Genomic DNA, 14,883 nt, shown 5'->3' with positions numbered 1-14,883 from the left:
ATCTCATGTATTAATGTCGATTTACTGCGAGTGGTTGATTCACTGAATTGCTTTTTTCAGTCGTTTCCATATGGTGCTCTGTATGGTACGTATCGGTGATATGCAGCTCGTTCTCGAATTGGTTGGTGCTGTTTACTCCTGTCGGCCTTGACACCGCACCCTTCCATCTTCTCTCTTGACTCGGTTCAGTCACGAACTGTAAACTGTAAGCTGTGCAGGTGCCAAATATCAACATTTATATTTGGCGGCCTGCGTGGCATACCCAAGCTGGTTACCTGCAACAAGCCACACCATGATCGCCAAGTTTGTTTGAGCTGCATCAAACAATACCATCAAAGTTACATGTGGACTGTAATGCATTGACCTATTAGGTGTCGTCAGATTAGGGCAATATTGAGCCCTCGGTGCAGAAGTACTACTCCCTCCTATCGAGGGACTCCTGGACAACGTGATGCCCATAAGCATTAGTGACTTTTCTTTTTTCATCACTAGTTATGCCTAATGCTGAATCCGTCATGTTTATCCTTTATAGTCATCTGGCGTCTTATTTCTTTGACACTATGGATCTCAAAAAGCCGAGGCGAGGTTACTTTGCGGCTCATTCGCAGCGATTTAAAGTTTTATCCCACATGCTTCTCGAAGCCTTCCACACTTTGGATCCAATATCAGATCACTGCTGTAGTTACTAATCAAAGTGAATTCAATTGAATTCCACATCCTCGGGAATACTTGGTGCGAATGCTGTGAAAACACTCTTGGTGTTACCCTAGCACAAAGGATTGTTCAAGTACCGGGCGGATGATCGGCAACATACCTACTACCAGTAAGGGTTCAAACAGAAAATAGGCATTCAGGGACATATTATACCCCAATTGTTGTCTTTCAATGTAAGTCAAGGTCAATAAAAAGGAAAAACTCGTGTTAGTCATGTCGGTGCAGGGTAAGCATCATGGCTGTCGTTTGATCTTGCACAAGACACTCCGGAGTTCTACAAACACGAGTAGGCTAAACACATAAGTTTTGTACTTGAATAATTTATTTCTGCCTCTTCGAATCTAGCTGGGTCAAAAGGCGTGACAACGCAGCATAACCAATGTCCCGCGGACATGTGACATGTAATTCAACCAACAGTGTAGATGCCACAAACCATTTATCGCATATATACCAGTCAATCCCAACACCAACCCCTCTAGTACCCGCAAGAAAGATCCCGAGTCTACATCATATATGCTCATCAGATATCACCACCATCGTATATAGATAGTAGTGGAGCAGAACGCCGGCCGTGAAACCCGACAAGTCATCGCCACCTATAAACCCAAATGCAGCATGCCGCTCAGCAATGCTTTCTTTTTTTATGACCAAACGTCCTCCTGCAAGCCACTCAGTCAGTAAACGTTTCCCAATGGAATATACGGGGAGCAGCATATAGCCACTACATACCTGGTATTGGTTTGCCGATCTCATGTTCTTCACAATCTCCTCACCCTTAGCCTCGGACACTCCACGTCCTTCGGCAATGATTTGCGCCAAGACAGTGTTAACTTCGCGGGCCATGTTCGCAGCATCACCACAAACGTAGAAGTAGGCCTTCTGGGAGAGCAGGTCGCTGACCTCCTTGGCGCGCTCCTTGAGACGATGCTGGACATAAACCTTCTTGGAGCTCTCTCGAGAAAAGGCAGTGATCAGCTCGAACTTGTCGCCAAGAGCCTCCTTGTATTCCTGGAAATAGTCAGTAAAGGTTTTGAGGATATTGGACTGACATTGGTGACTTACCTGGAATTCCTTCTCATACATGAAATCTTCACTAGCCTTTCGGCAACCGAAGAACAACAGAGTCTTTCCAACATCGACACCATCACGGGCCAGCTTAGCACGTTCTTGGACGAAACCACGGAAAGGAGCGACACCAGTACCAGGACCAATCATGATGATAGGCTTGCCGGGATCCGAAGGAAGCTTGAAGTTGGAGTGGCGAACATGGACAGGAACGTGAATACCGTCGTACTTGTTGCGAGGACCAGTGAGCTCGTATGTCTGACCGAAGGGTGCTGGGTTGGGGTCGCCATTCTGCTTCTGCTTGAGGGCAAAGAGGTAGTTTGTAGCGACACCACGGAAAGGTTCATCTCGGCCAGGGATCTGTTGGGACTCGACGACGGCAGTAATAGAGATCTTCTTAGGCTGGACCAGAGAGGAGGAGGAGATAGAGTAGTAACGAGGCTGGAGCTTGGTGAGACCCTCAATAAAGGCAGAGAAGGGAATCTTGGTCCACTTCTCACCCTTGCTGACGCTGGCGAGGAAACGAGAGATGTTGTAGTAGTGAGGGCCGGTCTTCTCATGGAAATAGTCCTTGTCACTGCCGAGGCGGTTCATTTCAGCCTTGACATCTTCGGTAGGAGCGAAAGCAGCGAGGGTGGAAACAAATTGACGGGAAACAGGGGCGCAGATCTCGAGGTGGTATCGCAGGATAGCATCGTAAGTCGTAGGGTTGGGGAAGGGGACCTTGGCGGTGGGTTCGAGAGCCTTGACGGTGACAACGGTGTGCTGCTTGCCAGAGAGATCGAGAATATCCAGGAATCGGTCAACCTCCTCGCCGGGGTTTGTGGGCCAGATAGCAATGTGATCACCAGTCTCGTACTTGAGGTTGGAACCGCTGATGTCGACTTCCATGTGGAGGCAGTTTCTGTCCTTGGCGGAGAAAAGCTCGTAAGATTCGGCAATAGGGGCAATGTAGGGGTTGTGAGAGTTGAAGGGTCCCTTGGCGGTACCTTCGAGATGCAGCTTGTTGGGTTCACCGAGGTACACTTCGTTGGCTTCCGGGGTCAGGTCGTCACGCTCGTTGATGGCAAAGATGGGCTCATAGACGGCTTCACGCTCTTCCAATCCCATCTTCTTGGCAAGGGCCTCCCACATGGGATCCTTCCAGGCCAAAAAGTCCTCTTCCATAGTACCAGCACCATCATCACCTTCACCAGCTTCGCCGATGCGGTGAGCACCAAGTTTCTCAAGAGCCTTGTTAACGTTTCGGACCATGGAGTTGTAGTGCTCGTAGGTGTTGTTTCCGAGACCGAAAGCGACATAGTTGAGGTTGCCCAGAGCGGGATCGTTGCCCTCAGCGAAGGTAGCGTCCTCACCGGTGATGAACTCGTAGAAATCGACTGCGTTATCGGTAGGCTCGCCTTCACCGTAAGTTGCAAGAACGAACATAACAACGTTGTCATTGGGAACAGTATCAAGGTTATCGAAATCGTAGTCTTCAAGATCGGCAATCATGGTGTTGAGTCCGAATCGGCTCTTACCCTCCTTGGCGAGACGAGAAGCATAGTCTTCAGCAGTACCAGTCTGGGAACCGTAGAAGACAACACAGTTCTTGCCAGATTCCTCCATAGCCTCAACGATGTTCCTCGTGCGACCAGGCTTAGCAGCACCGCCGGCAGCGAAGCCATTGGCGTAAGGGTCCTTGGTGACACCCCATAGCTTTCCCTTTGTGAAGTATGCGATCGTTCCGAGGAAAATGACGCCAAGGACGATAACGTCCAGAGTGTCGAGTTCAGCCATGACGGCTACTGAAGCGCGGGAGCGACTTTGCGGTCAAAGGTGAGAGAAAAGTCCTAGGAACAGAGATCGAAGCCTGTAACGAAGTAGAAACTGCCTGGTTTCGACAGAGTTTCGAGATTTTTCTCCCAATGGTTGTGCTATCACCAATGGTCGTCGGCCGGAAAGGAGGCGGGGGGATGAGGGACAGTGGGATGTGGCGCTGAGCGTCTAAAAAGAAGATGTGCTGTCAGTAACGAATTCGCGCTAAAAGTTTTAGGAGATTAAATGCATGATCCTAGGATTCTCTATCGTGCGAGGCGAATTTGTTGGTGGGACGAACTTACATCAAAGGATCAGCACTAATCTTGAACTTGAGCTACTTGCTCGCAAACTTGCCTCGTTCGACAACGTGTCGAGAGTAAAGTGAGGAGCCGGAACAGGAACAAGTAACAGATCTGTAGAGTGCAGCGCTGTTCAAACGACTCAAGCGAGAAATCAATCAGATAAGCGTTGGCTTCCGCTCTGTCGACCAACCTAAGTGGACACTTCAACGGAGACGAGAAAGTGAAAGGTGGCTACTCCAACCAGAATTCAACGGTTGGTCCCGTAGTTTTATCTTGGTCGGGGGATTTGGATTGAGCCCTTTGGATTTCGGGGGGTTTCTGGGTTGTTGGGGCTCTCTGTAGCAGGGGTTCGTTCAGTGGGTGGTTATGATCTGTAACTCAAGTACCGATCTCCAAGGTCATGAGTTCTGTCTGTCGTTGAAGAAGAAGGAATGAATGATGGATGCGACAGTTGAGCCCTGATCAGTCGTCAAACCCAGAAAAGGAAATAAATCAGAGCAAGAAAAGAGACCAAGTTTGAAACTTGAAGCGGGAATCTCTATATTCTATAGTCTACGGGTAGATGCTCTTGTCCAGAGCGAAGCCGGGACCCCGGAACTAAGAGTCGGCCGTCGTATCATGAGATCTTGCGGCCGACGCCGGCGGGGTCCCGAAAACGAACACGGCCGTTCACGGTTCAGGCTCATCAGTCAGCCTTTCAGGCCCGCCATTAACCATTCATCGCTCACCATCTCCATAGAATTTCCAGTGGGAGATACTTACCGTAATTGACTCCCGGTTGACTCTTTCACTGGCCGCGGCATTCCGGTCAATGAGATCTCTTTGACTACCTCCCCGCGTTTTCCTCCCGTCTGTATGATCAACTAACAGCACGTTAGCTCTTCTCCTCACATCCAAGCATTGGATTCCGAGCCGTTTTCTCCAAGATCCCCAAACCAAATCATTTTTCGTGTCTGCTGATTCCGAAATTCCGCCCCCCCAAATTCATGTGCGGAAATCAATGATTATATCCGCGGCAATGCCTCCAAGTGCCGAGCTCAGATGCCTTGCCTGCTTCAACAACCCCTCAAACTATCAGACACAGAATACAATCATTTGGAAGATCCGCAAAGTCTAAGAAACCACAAAGAACAGTAAGTATGTCACTTGGCAAAATATAGTTACTATTGTTGTTCAAACATGGCTTCAGAAATCCTAATTGGCTTGCTGTTGGCTGAGAACAATACAAAGCCTTGACCTAGTCATGATGCAGTCCTTAACGTAGATTCTATTGAACCGTGCATGTGATGTCAGTTAAACAAACACTTTGTTATCAAAGAAAACGGTCTTACTGGAATGCGGGATATCAACGAGCCCACACTGCGACTCTGTCTTGCATAAATGTTGTCTCGCAAGTGGTTCTTGTAATAACCAAAGAACCATTCTCTTACGTGAACTACCCGACTCCTTCAGCTTGAAGAGTCTCTTCTTGATCATCGCCACTCACTAAGGCAGGTCAAATCACACCGCTGACATGAACATTATCTCACAAAACGCTATCTTTGTGTGTCAGCACCAGAAAATGATAGCATCCCGTGCTTCCAGAAGCTTGGCCGTTCCTTTACCCGCATGCGAGATTGACACCGCCTGTTCCTCTCCGTACGGGATGAGCTGCTATTGGACACTGATTGCTTTTTAATAATGTTCAAACAAACGTGGCCAGTTCTCGACTCATGCAGAATCCTTGGTGTTCTTCCACATCGAGTTGCCATAACCGGGAGGTTCTAGGGTAGGGCGTATTAGACGCCTTCCATTTGTCCCACAAGAGTTCGCTTGATAACCTCCATGGGGACTCTATATTGTGCGCAATCCATATTAATAGCGAGATGGCGAGGTACATACATGATGCCCACCTGAGCTTTCATGCTAACCCAAGGATGGCCTTAACGAGGAGACGAGCTCCATACCATCCCCCATACCGGTACAACGATCAGCATGGAAACAAATGCTGCTGTACTGTAATGTACGTTTGATGGGCATCTGGGTCCTTTTGATCCTTGCTAGGCGATTCAATTAGGCAGGTTCACATCTCCTGACAATTAGCGAGCCATAATCTGGCTCGGACTCTTATGTTCAACCTCAACGAGTCATTCTCGCATATCAATGTCTCGCGGATGAGATCTTGAACCCTGAGCCAAGGGATCACCCAAGCCCCCTTCCAAAAAAGAACCCTATTTGACAGCCGCGAGGTGGCGCGCCAGGTTTCCCAAGGGCCCGTCATCCCATGTCGGTTGATCCTAGCTCCGCTGATAGGCCGCGGCCCTTGCAGATGCTGGCAAGGATGACTGCTGAAAACACTGCGAATCGTCGACCATGTTAGCATATCTGCCATGTGTTAAAGCGCTCTGGTTTCTTTTGGCTCCATAGCAGCCGGGCTCTTAAAGGGTTCGGACAAGCCATACAGCGGGCCGGGCCAATGCTTGGTGGGCAAGCTGACGGTAGCGTCATTGCGCGCCTGTGGTCAAGCCTTCAAAGCCAGTCAGTCGGTCGTGTTCTTTGTTGTCTTGTCAAAAAGACTCCCTCGTATGCTGCACATGCACAGTAGCATCCCTTGTCTTGTCCTGTCACCACAGACCCCGTCTCCGTAAATAGTCAGCCAGCGCTCTTCGCATTCTTATTTTCTTTCGTTCAGTTGCGATACTGACTTTGAAATTGGAGAACCGCCATAGATCATGGGATTGCGATATAGAACTTGAGGATGGGTAAGTCAAAATCCAAAGCTTTTGCAGGTGCCCACTTACTGCACTCTCTGCTTTATGTACTTTACATCAACCCGACCCCTCTCTTCCCGCACCACCTCTAAAATTTGGGCTGTATCGCGGGAATACCTTCGTCATCCCATCCGTCAGCGCAAGGTAGCTTTGTTGATTCGCTACAGCAGAGCTGTCTGTTCTCCCGCCTGCAGTTGGCGTTGACGTTAGTAGCTGGCTCTCAGGCCCTGTCCTCCCGCTTCAAACGTCTCCGCTCCTGTTTCACCAATATCTTCGAACATCTGAGCAAACATATATCCATTGTTGACTAACCCCCTTGTGTGACCCGTAGTGCCGTCGCAGCCGCAGCCGGACCACCTGCAGGATACACTCAGGTACGCTCCCCGGCCTGCTCTTAGACTCGACGAGGAGGACGAAGATGAGAGAAGCTGGGACCGAGCACTACGCCCTGTAGCTTCAGATTCGCCAGTTGCCCATCGATTTGGACATTCGCGAGATTCCTCCGCCGAAAAGATCTCCCAGACACACCAACCCTTGGCCTCCCCACGACTTCACGGACCGCACTCGAGAAGCCCCCTCGGAGGAGTCGTTGAACGAATAATAGATCCCAAGAGTGCGACCTACGGCCATCACCGTCAAACCTCGATCGTACACGGATACCAACATTCAAGAAATGGCAGCTTGGCCTCAACCAGCTCCAGTCCGTTAAGCCCGCAGATGATTGCAGCCGCTGGCGTCGGCCTTGATCGCCCAGACATGCAATCGGTGGCCACCCGTATCGATGGCGACTCTGGCTATCCATCGCGGCCCCCTACATCCCTCTCCGGAAATGTAGCGACCATGGACCGTCCCAATGCTGCCGATGCTCCCTACGGCCAGACCCAACGCAAGCCCGAACGAATGCATAGCAAATCGCGGCGCGACCATACCCCCCACCATTCGCACTCGTCTCGCCATCATAAGGACGAGCAGAAGACTGTTGGCGAATATGCGCTACACGTGTTGTTCACTTCGGTCAGTGAAGCTTTGATTTTGTCAATGCGCGCCGTGGCTGACTTTAATAGTTTATTGCACAAGCAGAAGAAAAGCTGACGGAATGCGTGACTGTTCCTCTCGACCCCGAACCAAACGTTGAACAAGTATGCGGCCCCGGCGTCGATCCGGCCTTCGATCAATTGATTGTCGCTTTAGGCCATATTGCTAGCCCGAAACCCAAAGCATTGATAGACTCCATGATGCTCTGGAGGAAAAGCAAAAGCGATGCCGCCAATGAAGCCCGCAGTCATCTTCAGCAATCTCGGAATGTGATGCCAGGAGGAGCACCCCTTCTTCGAAGAAACACGGAACCAGTGCAGGCTGGAATACCTGGCCAAGGAGGCCCCGATGCTGCATTTCCTAATGGCCCGCCCACTCTCGCAGCAAGACAAGAATTTGTGGCACAAGCTGAGCGTCGGTCAACTGTGTCTATATATATCCTTTGCCGCGTCCTCCTTGAAGTCATCAGTCAAAGCAACCTTCCTTCGATCACTCCCGAAATGGAAGAGAAGCTGGAGAATATCATTTTTGGACAACTCAAGATTGCTGATACAGAGCAATTGATGATGTCACCTCTCAAGCTTGCCAATTGGAACCTCTTTGCCCAACTCCTGGGTCATATGAGTGGTATTAATTTTACCGGAGTTACTAAGAGGTTCATTGAAGACCTTGAAGGCTCTCTTCAGGCTCGAGAACGCGTGGTGAAGAGCCCAACCACATCGTCGCACCCTGGCCGAGACGTTGAGGGGAAGGTAGAGCTTGTGTTAGGAGGCATGAAACATCTGAAGCTCAAGATCTCACCTGAAGAATCCTGGGAACAATGTTGTGATTTTCTCATTTCCCTCGGTCGTCTCTTCCAAAAGTCACATGGACAAAAGATTAAGACAGCTTTTTGTCAGGTGATAGAGATGCTTCTTCTCCCAATTGCAGCAAAGGCAAGCAATAGCCATTTCATGCATCCAAAGTGGGCAGAAGTGCTTGCTGCTGTTGGACCTCGGTTGGCTCAGATGTTCATGAAGCCTAGACATTGGAATTTCGCATTTCCACTTACCGCTACACTTCTTTGTGTTTCTTCTCCCGACAATTTTGGTTCTCAATGGTTGCAGTTGATACTACCTCTGCAGGCCAAGATCAAGGATCGGGCCACCAAGCCTCTCTGCCTTCAGGTCATTTCTCGCTTGCTGTGGACGTTCTTGTATCGCACTAATGAGACCTTTCAAAGCAGTCTGCGCAAGATTGATGAGGTCATGAAACTTGTTTTGCCATCATCCAAGCGAAGCCTGGTTGCTTCCGACACTGCTTGCACCGAGCCTTTGATTCAGATTATTCGAATTGTTGGCTTCAAGTACCCTGAATATTGTTTCAGGAACGTGGTGTTTCCTCTCATCAATGCTGAGCTGTTTATTTCTAATAAGGAGCTGAAGGTTGAGCAGCTGGATCCTGATAGAGTTGTGGTGGGCATTAGAGCCTTCCTCTACATCATGTCAGATCTAGAAAATGGTGAACAAGGACGGCCGCCATTCCCTCAATCTTTTGGAACCCCGAACCATAATTCGCTGCCTGACCGATACCCTGTCTCTCCAGCTATTTCTTCTCCTCGCAACCTTCCTCTGTCTCAGCCAGCAACGGCCTCCAAAGAAGAGTATATATCTCGCCCTGTATTGACACACGTTCTGAGTGACGGAGTCCGGGACTTCTACCTCAAATTCTGTGAGATTCTAGGCAAGATCACTATTATTTGTGACAACACTTTTGGTGGACAAGCGGCACTGGATGAGAAGTTCAGCAGCCCTCTGCCGAAAACACCCATCACAGAGACCTTCACCTTCTCCCGTAAAGACGATCACCAAAATGCTGCAGATCAGAAACAGGCTTTCTACGAACTCCTTCATGTAGCCGTTCAAGCGTTACCTCGCTGTCTTTCTGTTGACATTCCCTTCAATTCCTTAATCAATTTATTGTGTACTGGTACGGCACATGTGCAGTACAACATTGCTGAGTCGTCAGCCAATTCTTTGAAAGCTATCGCCCGGCAATCGCATGCTCAGCAGGTTACTATGGGGTTTGCCCGATTTATTTTCAATTTTGACGATCGGTACTCGACAATGTCCGATGGCGGAATGCTTGGTCATAGCCATATCGAGAACACCTTGCGTTTATACGTAGAGTTGTTGCAAATATGGATTGAAGAGATTAGACAAAAGACCAGAGACGCCGCTACAGACGAACCGGAAGCCAACGCCTCGGATAAACGAGCCATAAAACTTGATCTTTCTAGCATATGGGCAGAGGTAGACCAAGCAGAAGCTCACGGACTGTTCTTCCTTTGTTCACAATCACGCCGTGTTCGTCATTTTGCGGTCACTGTTCTTCGTTTAATCGTCGAATTCGACAAGGCCCTCCGAAAAGAAGCGGCTGAAGACAAAGACTCCATAAGACTCATTGATATTCTTGAGAGAGAATCTAGCAAGGTCATGGACTTTAACGACGAGCAGCTATCTGTTGCCGAACGAAGTCGATTACAACGGGGCCTGCAAAACACCAACAACCAGGGGCCCCTTGTTGAGCTTTGCGCCAGTGATGTCTCTTATGACACAACTCTATGGTTCAAAATCTTCCCCAAACTCATTCGGATGGCCTACGAGAAGTGCCCGTTCACAGTCACTATATGTCGTGATCTTATCTGCAATCGCATTCTGCAAATGTACAAACCGATCGTGTACCTTTCCGAACCTTCACGAGGTCTGTACTACAACAATGAGACCGGCAGTGCTCGGCTCGGGGCAAGGTCTGCAACAACTCAACCTGAAGTAATGGTGGAGCAATGGAAGCTGTACTTGATATTTGCTTGTACTACGCTCGCAGATCCAGGTGCTTTGCCCACGCCGCAAGATCCTCAGCATGTCCGAATGGCCTCCAAGGCATCTTCCAAGGATAAGATCGTGACGGCTCGAATGCTGTTCAAGTACCTAATTCCTCTACTATCCGTATCGTCCGCATCTGTCCGAGACGCCGTTGTCGTTGCTATGGGTTCTATCAACATTCATATCTATCGAACCCTCCTCGAGGAACTGCAAGGCCAGGTTTCTCGGTGCAACGACGAGGCACGAGCTCGGATACATCAAAGGACGAACAGCAACCCCAGAAGGAACAGGAAAATGGATCTTCTTAGAACTGAGATCACCCATGTTTTCAAGCTCACCTCGCATTTTCTCAGCGAGCCGGAGGTTTATAATAACGAGTTTTTCTTGACTACTCTTACCACATATACAAAGGACCTGAAGTTATTCCTCATGGATGGGGAGGTTCAGATGGACTGGGAATTCCAGAAACTCCGACGTCATTACTGTGGTCTTATGGAAGCACTCTTTGAAGGCATCAACAGAACAAAAGATCCGTCCCGGTGGATGACGTTCGAGTCTCGCAAGTCGGCATTTTCGCTCATGGAAGACTGGTGTGGTTTCTCACCAAATCAAAACCAGATTCGCGTCCGTGAAGATACCATGCGCCAGTCGCTGATCGACCAGCAGACGTTGGGTGAGCGAGGCACTGCCACCGCTGCAATGGAAATCGAGAAGAGGAATCTCCGCACTGCAGCCCTCAGTGCTATGTCCGCTTTGTGTGGTGGTCCAATTAGTGTCACAACTGAGAGCAATGTCGTCCTTCAATTCGATGTTCGACGCATGCTTGCTTGGATAGACTCCATTTTCAACTCCGGAAGCGACAAGATGAACGTCATTGGCAGAAGGGCTTTGCAAAATTTGATCATCCATAATCGAGAGGTTCCTTACTTGATGGAGCATTGCATTATGCGATGTTACTTGGCCGAGGTACCTAAGGTGCTGGAAAGTTACTTCACCGTTGTCACACAAGTCTTGCAGGAACATATTGACTATCCTTGTCCCTTCTGGAAGCTACTTGGCCTCTGCCTTTTCACTCTTGGCAACGACCAAAGCGAGATCCGATCGAAATCTGCAGCTGTTTTACGCAGCTTGGAAGTAAGGCAACAGAGAAACTCAAAGATCCAGGACTTTGACATCAGCATTTCCGATAAAACACAGGCTGTCTACAAGCTAGCACAATTCGAGATCTCTACCCGTCTTGCCAAGCAACACACAGAGTTGGCCTTCCACATTTTCTCCGAATTCACCCTCTACTTTAAGGAGCTGCAGCCTGCGGCCCAAAGAAATGTTGTTGCAGTCATGCTGCCCTGGATCCAGTCCATAGAGTTGAAGTTGGATCCAAGCGGCGGACCAGCAGCACCATCTTTCGTGCTTCTAGCAAACCTCCTCGAGATCACTATAAAGTCTAGTGGAGCGCTACACAACGAAGTGCAAGCTCTTTGGCAAGCTCTTGCGACAGGGCCTTACCCAGGGAATGTCCGCCTAGTCCTTGAATTCATCATGCAGCTGTGTCTCGAGCGCCGAGAACAGAACTTTGTCGAGTACGCCAAGCAGATTGTTGTTTTCCTTTCAACAACGAACAGCACGCCTGGCATCAAAGTCGTTGAATTCCTCCTTATGCAAATAACTCCCAAAGCAATGGTACCGAACGAAAAGCGAGATGCGGTAGAGCCACCAGCTGATATCAATCTTTTACCATACTGTGCCGATTTAGCTGAGGCTCTGCCAGTTGGGACCAAACAAGCAGGCTTCTCTCTTGGTCAATTATCCCTGATCCTTCTTGTGGACTTGATGGTATCACCCGTCCATCTCACCCACGAGAACGTCCCGCTTCTTCTTCAGGTTGTCACCGTTCTATGGGATCACTACACGCCGCTGGTTCAGGAGCAGGCGCGAGAGATGCTGGTGCATCTTATCCACGAAGTAGTGATCTCTCAGATTGACGATCAAACCCAGGACGTTGATAAGAAAGCTATTGAGGATCTGATAGACTTAGTCCGTCGGCACGATCGATCCGTCGTATGGGGGTATGAGGATAGTAACGGCAAGGTGGATGGTCACGACAGCAAAGTGCCACCAAGCATGGAATTTCTCACAGCTGAGGTCATCAAGACCTTTGAAATAACATTCCCGGGAATCAAAGAACATTGGGGACGACTTTCGTTGACCTGGGCCACATCTTGTCCAGTTCGACACCTTGCTTGTCGGTCATTCCAGATTTTCAGATGTGTTCTTACATCTGTTGACCAGGCCATGCTTGGAGACATGCTTGCCCGATTGTCCAACACGATTGCAGACGAGGACCCGGAAATCCAGTCCTTCTCGATGGAAATCTTGACAACTCTGAAGACTATTATTATCAAGCTTGAGCCTGACGACCTCCTCAGCTTCCCGCAATTATTCTGGACTACATGTGCTTGTCTAGAATCCATCAACGAGCGGGAATTTCTGGAAGCTGTTGAGATGCTCAATAAATTCCTCACCAAGCTGGATCTGAGCTCGCCCAATGTGCGCCGAATACTTGCTGACGGTCAACCATCTCGATGGGAGGGGATCTTTGAAGGTGTACAGCCTCTACTCCACAAGGGACTGAGGTCTTCACTTTGCTGGCAACCCACCCTCGACACGATAGATAAGTTAGTTCTACTACCCAGCGACGGGCTAGTCGGAGATGATAGGCGTCTGTTCTTCTCGCTACTTGCCAATTTCCCCCGATTTCTGAATGAGCTCGAAAAGCCCGCCCCGGACGACAGTGTTGTACAGACAGCGAGATTGCTTCAGGAAGAAGCGGACAATCAGGGTTTGGCTCTTATCGCCGAGGCCCTGGATGACTTTGCTATGGGTAATACCCAAGACAGCAGCAAAGACTTCCTCATCGAGTTGTGGGCAGCTTTGCGAGAATACTACCTCCCTCAAATGGATTTCCAGATGGTCACCTTTTTGCTCGGCCTTCTCACCAATTCCCTGTCTTGGGTCAAGATTCAGACAATGAGAATCCTTTGTGTGGCAATTCCTGAAGTTGACATGCGCAAGCCGGAGCTTGCTGGGCACGGATCTGACCTGATCTCGCCACTGCTCCGATTGTTGCAGACAGAATTCTGCATGGAGGCACTAGAAGTATTGGACAACATCATGACCATGTCTGGCAATCACATGGACAAGCATCACCTCAGAATGAGTATGACGCGCCCAACCTCGAAGGCGATCCGAAAGGAATATGAGCGTACGCAAAGTCTGTTTGGAATTCCTGAAGCGTCAGGATGGGCCATTCCTGTACCTGCAAAGAAGACTGATGCCACGCGAGCCAATATTCATGCCGCATTCTACACCTGTCAAGGCTCAGAAGGGATGCTTACCGAGACCGCACCGACGCCGGATGTCGAGTTTCATGCCGACGACTTCCCTTACAACTACTTTGGTGCACCAGAGCGAACCGAAACCATGCTATCTGACGAGGGCCGTGGCGATGTCCACGCAGCTGATCTGGCAACCAAACTGGACAGTCTTGACGACTTCTTCGACGAGCCGTCAAGTCCTGCGACCGATGACGATGGCCGGTCATCAAGGACGATCACTGAATACACACCAGAATCATTCGAGACTGGAGCAGAGCTTTACGATGAACAGATTCTTCCCATTCTTCACGAAGCTTCAAACAATACATCTTTCCAGAATGGGTTTGCCGACCGGTCTCCAGGGTTCTCGAGAGAAGCAAGCTCAAATACCATGACACCGGGTGCCTTTAGTGTGATGATTCCCCCAGCGCGACCGGGACTACATTCTAGATCCATAACATCCCCCTCTGCGCCAGCTTCTTATCAACCACAAATAGGTGACATCGTGTCCGATGATGAATACCTAGGAGGTTACTCAGACGCCGACGATGAGCGTCCTGGTACTGGACATACCGAGAGTGCTTTCTACTTGGAAAACATGATCAAACCTGTCACTCGAAGGCCACAGTCGAGAATCAGGCGTGTACCAAGCGTGCGACGAGACGAGAGAAGCAGAGAAAAGCCACCACCTCGGTCGGCATCACGACTAGCAAACAACGTATTCCCACCAGGAATGCAAGAGCATGCTGAAGGAGATATGCTATGATTGACTATGTAGAAGAAAAGGACTGGCTGTTATAGCCGGACTTCTATATTAACGTCGGAAATGTTGTATGATGGGTAGATTTATGCTGCATTGGCGTTGGGAATCTGCATGTAGTTAAACCAAGGGGCTGGACAGGCACCAGCCTGTATAGTACAAAAGCGATTTTAATACAAAGCGACTGAATACATTTGGGTATTTCGCGTATACAAAGCG

The 14,883-nt window shown here is 49.4% G+C and overlaps 2 protein-coding genes across 2 annotated transcripts; one reads left to right on the top strand and one right to left on the bottom strand.

Annotated features, from left to right (window-relative positions):
- Nucleotides 1–1,355: 1,355 nt before the first annotated feature.
- On the bottom strand, nt 1,356–3,558 carry B0J16DRAFT_378260 (uncharacterized protein; the record flags this gene model as incomplete). Its single annotated transcript, XM_046130911.1, has 3 exons — nt 1,356–1,373; nt 1,444–1,722; nt 1,777–3,558. 3 exons carry the CDS (start codon nt 3,556–3,558, stop codon nt 1,356–1,358), a joined length of 2,079 nt encoding a protein of 692 aa, XP_045989453.1.
- Nucleotides 3,559–6,618: 3,060 nt separating this feature from the next.
- B0J16DRAFT_314133 (cell morphogenesis N-terminal-domain-containing protein) lies at nt 6,619–14,670 on the top strand (the record flags this gene model as incomplete). The annotated part of the gene is made up of 3 exons (XM_046125170.1): nt 6,619–6,622; nt 6,963–7,645; nt 7,696–14,670. 3 exons carry the CDS (start codon nt 6,619–6,621, stop codon nt 14,668–14,670), a joined length of 7,662 nt encoding a protein of 2,553 aa, XP_045989452.1.
- Between the last annotated feature and the right edge of the window lie 213 nt (nt 14,671–14,883).

The sequence above is a fragment of the Fusarium flagelliforme genome (assembly GCF_020744385.1).
Source record: "Fusarium flagelliforme strain FIESC 12 MPI-CAGE-AA-0113 chromosome Unknown B0J16scaffold_1, whole genome shotgun sequence".
Classification (NCBI taxonomy): Eukaryota; Fungi; Ascomycota; class Sordariomycetes; order Hypocreales; family Nectriaceae; genus Fusarium; species Fusarium flagelliforme.
Note: the sequence above shows the minus strand (reverse complement) of the source record. Positions and strands in the feature narration are given on the sequence as shown.